The sequence below is a fragment of the Talpa occidentalis genome, unplaced genomic scaffold (assembly GCF_014898055.3).
Source record: "Talpa occidentalis isolate TD23 unplaced genomic scaffold, MPIMG_talOcc4v2.1 talOcc4.2117, whole genome shotgun sequence".
Lineage (NCBI taxonomy): Eukaryota > Metazoa > Chordata > Mammalia > Eulipotyphla > Talpidae > Talpa > Talpa occidentalis.
The window spans coordinates 1-5,506 of NW_023602205.1; the positions used below are offsets into that span (position 1 = coordinate 1).

The window sequence follows — 5,506 nt, forward strand, 5'->3', positions numbered from 1 at the left end:
TGCCACCACAGAGCCCTGGATTTATCTTTAAAAACAAAAAATGGAAATACCATAGGACTCAGCAATCCCACTGTTGGGCATCTCTCCAAAGAACATGAAACCATCAATTCAAAAACTGTGCGCTCTACAATGTTCACTGCAGCATTATTTACAATAGTTAGACACATGGAAATAGCCTAAGTACCCACTGATAAAGAACTGGAGCAAGAAGATGTGGTCTATGCACACTATGGGTAATATTCAGCCACAAGGAAGACAAAATGCTGCCATTTACAGCAATATGGAACAAGTTTGAGAGAATTATATGCGATAAAGCAAGTCAGAATGACAAAGGCAAATAATGGCAGCAGACAATTGGACAAAAATATTTATAAAAGCTAGTGAACAATAATGAACAAAGTGAGATTTTGAGGCTAAAAGGGAGGGGGTGAAAGGGCTGTGGTGGGGAAAAGATAAAACAACAGTATTGGTTAATTCAAAAAAATAACATTCTCAACAACGAGTTCAAGAATAAGGAACCTCATCCGCAGGCTCCTGGTACTTACTAAGGCAGAATGATTTTCAAACAAGGCTGAGCTACAAAGCAGTGCACGCAGCCTATTATATTATAGCCTGTAATACCCTATTCTGAGCATTTTTACATAAGAAGGAGATTCTAACTTCCCAGCGGTCAGTAAAATAGTTTCTCATGGGAAAACCACATTGTACTTCCAAAGAACATTCAAGCTATTAAGTATCAATTGCTTCAACTCAATAAGTCTGAATTTAAATCAGCTATCTCCAAATAAGTGCTTCTATTTTTCCAAAAAGCTTTGAATCTTAATTACTAGAAACAGATCATTCAGAGGAGATTATTCCTTCACCTTGTGATCCACTGACAATGCCATTTTCCATTATTCTGCTTTACAATGTGAACTGTGGGGATCCCTATTATTTACATACCAGAAAAGCATAAACAAAGCCTCCCTATTTAATTTTTGTTACAAGTTCTATATCCCTAACAAAAGCTATAAAAGTAAACTGCACTTTCACCCTCACTATCCATGAGACTAACTCGCTGATATCAAAATGTGACACAATACCTGTTTACAGAGCAGAGTGAAATGTAATGCAAGCTCTGAACACAGATTTCATTATACTCTTCATCAAAACCGCGTTTGTCATAAACTTACGTGACAACTGGAACTGAGCAGGCAGAAAAGACACTGAAGTCGCTGGCGCTGCAGTCAGGATCACAACAGCAGTTGACATCACACTGTGCTGGAGACAAGTCACAGACACACAGAGCAGCAACTACAGAAACAAGCAGGGGTCATGGTCAGCAGGTAGTGACTGTCCCCTGTCACAGCAATGTACCAAAAACCCATTCCATGCAAAAGGTCCATTTTATTTTTCCTACTGCACTTTGGGGAAAATGTGCGAAATGAAAATGAGTGGGTTTGAACACCCCTCAATCCCAGATTCTCTACAGCAGCTAAGCATGGCTCACTTGGAGAGTTGTTTGTGCTCTACCTACAAGGACTGACGGGGTGAGCTGGCTATGGACTAGACTTAAGAGTTTGTGAGATCGTTCCAGTTGATGCTAATAATTAAGACAGGCTTAAGTGCAAGCACACTAAATCACCTCTCCGGCCTTAAGATCCACTGTTTTAATATTGCCCAGACCCAGACCCTTTCTCTGCAGATTCTGACAGAGGGGAAGGGCCCCCTGAGGCCACAAAGAACCGAGGTTCTCAAGCTTGGTCCCCCTCCTAGGGCGTAAACATCAATTTTGATGTTGAACCCATCTTCATGTGTTATTTGGCAAGATACAAACTGGTTAAGGTGGGGATTACATGGGATTCGTGGGCACCATAGTGGCCCAAACATTGAGTTTTTAGGGGTACAACCTCTGCAGCCTGTTCATCGTGGTGTTAACCTGCTACCGTTGGCTCAGAGGCGTGAGCTAGAGGCCACTCTGGGACTCTCAGAGTCTTGAGTTCTTACTGGGTTGATGAAGATTCTGTGTGCAAATTCTGAGGTTACCCTCAGATCCATTCTATAAAGCCATCAGGAGAAATACTGACACCCAGGGGATCACCAAACCAGCCCCCACACACAGTGGAGCTGTGAGGGCCCACACTCTCCAGCCCCACTGTGACTGCTAATAAGAAACGTCTGTAAAATGCTTACCTAATACACAACTTAGATTTCAAAAATCTCAAGCTAATGCTGGTAGAGTCCATACAATATTCTTATTTATATGTCTGAGTTACTTCACTGAACTGTAGCTCAAAAAAAGTACAGTTAACATACTCTAGAAAAGTATAAGGAAACGGGAATGACTTTTTGAATAAATACTAAATTCTTACCATGGGATACAGAAGTTTCCCCCGTAAGTTCAACACTTCTCTCGAGCCAAGGGCTACTCTATGTACTTAGTAAAATGATAACACAACTCGGAACACACCAATATAAGAAAAAAGAAAAAGAAAAAAAAAAAACAGTGTACAGGCTCCCTGCCATGTGTTTTAAAATTACGATCCTGATCTGTTTTTCAAAGCTTAAAACTTTTGTAGGTAACTATAAGACTACTAAGGAAAAAGCTGTAGCATTTAATAACTCCACTTGAATGAAAAGGTCTCGCTCTGGGATGAGTATACTTAATCAACCTGCAAGTGTGGGCTAAGAACTCGAAGGGTCTAGGCAGCAGTCAGCTGCTCTTTCCGCCTCTTCGTATGTACATGCCTGGCTTGTGGCCAGGGTACTCATGAACACATCTCAGATTCAGGATGAAAGGTATGACTCTTCTCTTCCACCTGTAACCCAGGCTACAAATGTCTGACCATTCCTCCATGCTTAGTCAGCCCGCTGCTCCAGCAGGTACCAAGGGTGACCTAAAATCAGGCAAATAACTCACCTACCTGAAAATGAGAATAACTCAATCATAGGGTTGTTATGAGAATTAACTGAGATATGCCACAGTGCCTATCAGACAGTAAGCAGTTAGGAAATGCCAGTGCTGTTTGTTATCACTGTTTTCACTGTTTGTTATCACTGTTTTCACAGGTCTAAAGAGGGCCCCTTCAAAATATGAAGATAAGTGCAAATACATCCCCCAAACCACGTGCCCTAATAATGATGTTTCAAGAACAGCTTCATTTGGGGAGACAGTGCATTAACAGATAAATACTTACATAGATGAGAAACAATCAGATCCAAAAACCTTCGGGAATTTCAGGCATTGAGTAGTTTGTTCTATGTTTCAATTAATCACTGATTTAACTTTCCTACTCATTCATCAAGTTTCAATATAAAACTTTTGATTACATATATTGAAATAACAAATATATTTTTGTGTATGTTTTCTTACAAATGACTCATAATTTATAAAGAAATTATAATTTTTTAAAAAGATTTATTTATTTATTTATACAAGCACTGGGTACAGTCAGAAGCGCAGAAGGGTGAGAGAATTCACCAGAGCCAGAGCGGGGAGCAGAGCAGGCAGAAGGACCAAGGTACACTACTGAGGGGAGCAGCGGGCGGCAGGAGAGGTCTGCGCGCCATGTGGGACCCTCCTCCGGCGGCCGGGGAGCAGCCGGTGATCGAACCGGCGCTGCAGAGGCTGCGGGCAGCTTTGCAACCCAGCGCTCAACCGCTGCGCCACCATGGAGGCCCAAGAAATTATAATTTTTTTTTTTTAATAGAGGCATGTTATTTATTTATTTGTTTGTTTGTTTATACATGCACTGGGTACAGTCAGAAGCACGGGAGGGTGAGAGAACTCACCAGAGCCAGAGCGGGGAGCAGAGCAGGCAGAAGGACCGAAGTACACTGCCGAGGGGAGCAGCGGGCGGCAGGAGAGGTCTGCGCGCCATGTGGGACCCTCCTCCAGTGGCCGGGGAGCAGCCGGGGATTGAACCGGCGCTGCAGAGGCCGCGGGCAGCTTCGCAACCCAGCGCTCAACCGCTGCGCCACCGGGGAGGCCCGAAATTATAAAATTTTTTGAAGAAATATTGGCTCAGTAACTGAAGTCCTAGAGTTAAGGTTGTCGGTCAGCGATGAGTTTTCTATTTATTAATTCTAAGCCTTACTCAACTTAATATCTTACTCTCTTAAGTGAGGGAAAATACTTCATACCTGTTGAGATCACACAGCATAAAAATTTTTTTTGAGATCACAAACTCTTGAGAAACTATTTGTGTCTATGAACCCTCATCCTGGAAAAATGAATAAATACAAAATCGTGCCTTCAGTCTCAGAGTCACAGACATCCCTGAAGTCATCCAAATTAAATTAGGTTGTAAAAGATTCGCTGGATGTGTAACTCCAGTAGTAAGAGCACTTTCTGGGAAATATGTTGATTATCTCTAATGATGAATACTAAGAAGTGGGCATAACCCCTGTACCCCAGAACTTCCCACCTCCCACTCTGCACAGGAGGAATTCTGGGTGTTAATGATCTAAGTAAACAATGGCTTTGACCTAGTCACATTTAATAAGCTAGGCTTCTGGCGTCTCTTTTGAAAAGGCCAATGCATCCTAAGCGTTTAATTCCCATATCTGTACAAAGTTTTGATGTAATTTCGACTCGGGATGCAAAGCTGCAAGGATTCCTCCATTATTACCTTTGGCATTAATGCTATTTAGGCCAACTGCAAGGACGTTCACAGACTGATCCCACTTACGCCTCGACTTTCTCATCTGCAGAAGGGAATAAGAACGCCTGCCTCCCAGGGCCGCAGAGAGGGTGAAAATGCCTTTGCAACTAATGCCTCCGTGTTCAGCAAACGTTAACTATCATTATTATTTATCCTCGCCGCGCCACCCTCCAGGTTGGATTCCTGTGGACCCCCGGGCGTTGGCACTTGGTACCCACCGTCCGTGACCGGGGTGGGCCTGGGACCGGAGGAAGGTTTGGGAGTCTCGGGGGCCCCCGGGGGCGCAGACGACAAGGAGGGTCGTGGAGTCATCGGGACCGCTTCCGTAGAGCTCGGGCCCTCCGTCGTCACCGCCGGAGTGGCCCCGGCCCGGGCGCTCACAGAGGCCCAGCAATCCAGGAGCACCAGCAGCAGCGGCGGGACGCCTCGGGGTCCCATGGTCCAGCCCAACCCCGCGCGGCCGGCGGCAGGGACCGCGCGTTGCCTAGCAACCACGGCGGCCGGCCGCGGGGCATTACGGGAAAAGGCCGCGAGGCCGCGCGAGAGCGCAAGGGCGGAAGGCGGGGCCTGGGCGTGACGCTCCGCGGAGGGCGGGCGGGGGGCGGGGCGAAGCCAGGGACGGGGCGGGGCAAGTGCCGAATGGGAGGAGCCTGCGCGTCCCACCTGTGCGTTCCCTGCGGGGCGGGCCCTGGCTTTAAAGGGCGGCTTTGTAGGTACCATCCCAGGGCGTTTCGGCTCAGTAAGTCTAGGGCTGGGCTCAGGAATCAGTATTTTTGACAAAAGCCCTGACGCAGCGGCTTGAGGACAGGTACTTGGAAACCGCCCTCCTGGAGTTGCTAGTGGGGTGCTTGGGCGGAGCCCTA

At 46.0% G+C, this 5,506-nt stretch overlaps 1 protein-coding gene across 1 annotated transcript; it reads right to left on the reverse strand.

Annotated features, from left to right (window-relative positions):
- Positions 1-1,017: 1,017 nt before the first annotated feature.
- LOC119253854 (tectonic-1-like) lies at positions 1,018-5,109 on the reverse strand. Its single transcript, XM_037521114.2, has 2 exons — positions 4,862-5,109; positions 1,018-1,293 (listed from the first exon to the last, which is right to left on the reverse strand). The coding sequence occupies exons 1-2, from the start codon at positions 5,079-5,081 to the stop codon at positions 1,169-1,171; spliced, it is 345 nt and encodes a 114-aa protein (XP_037377011.1). The 5' UTR covers positions 5,082-5,109; the 3' UTR covers positions 1,018-1,168.
- Positions 5,110-5,506: the final 397 nt, after the last annotated feature.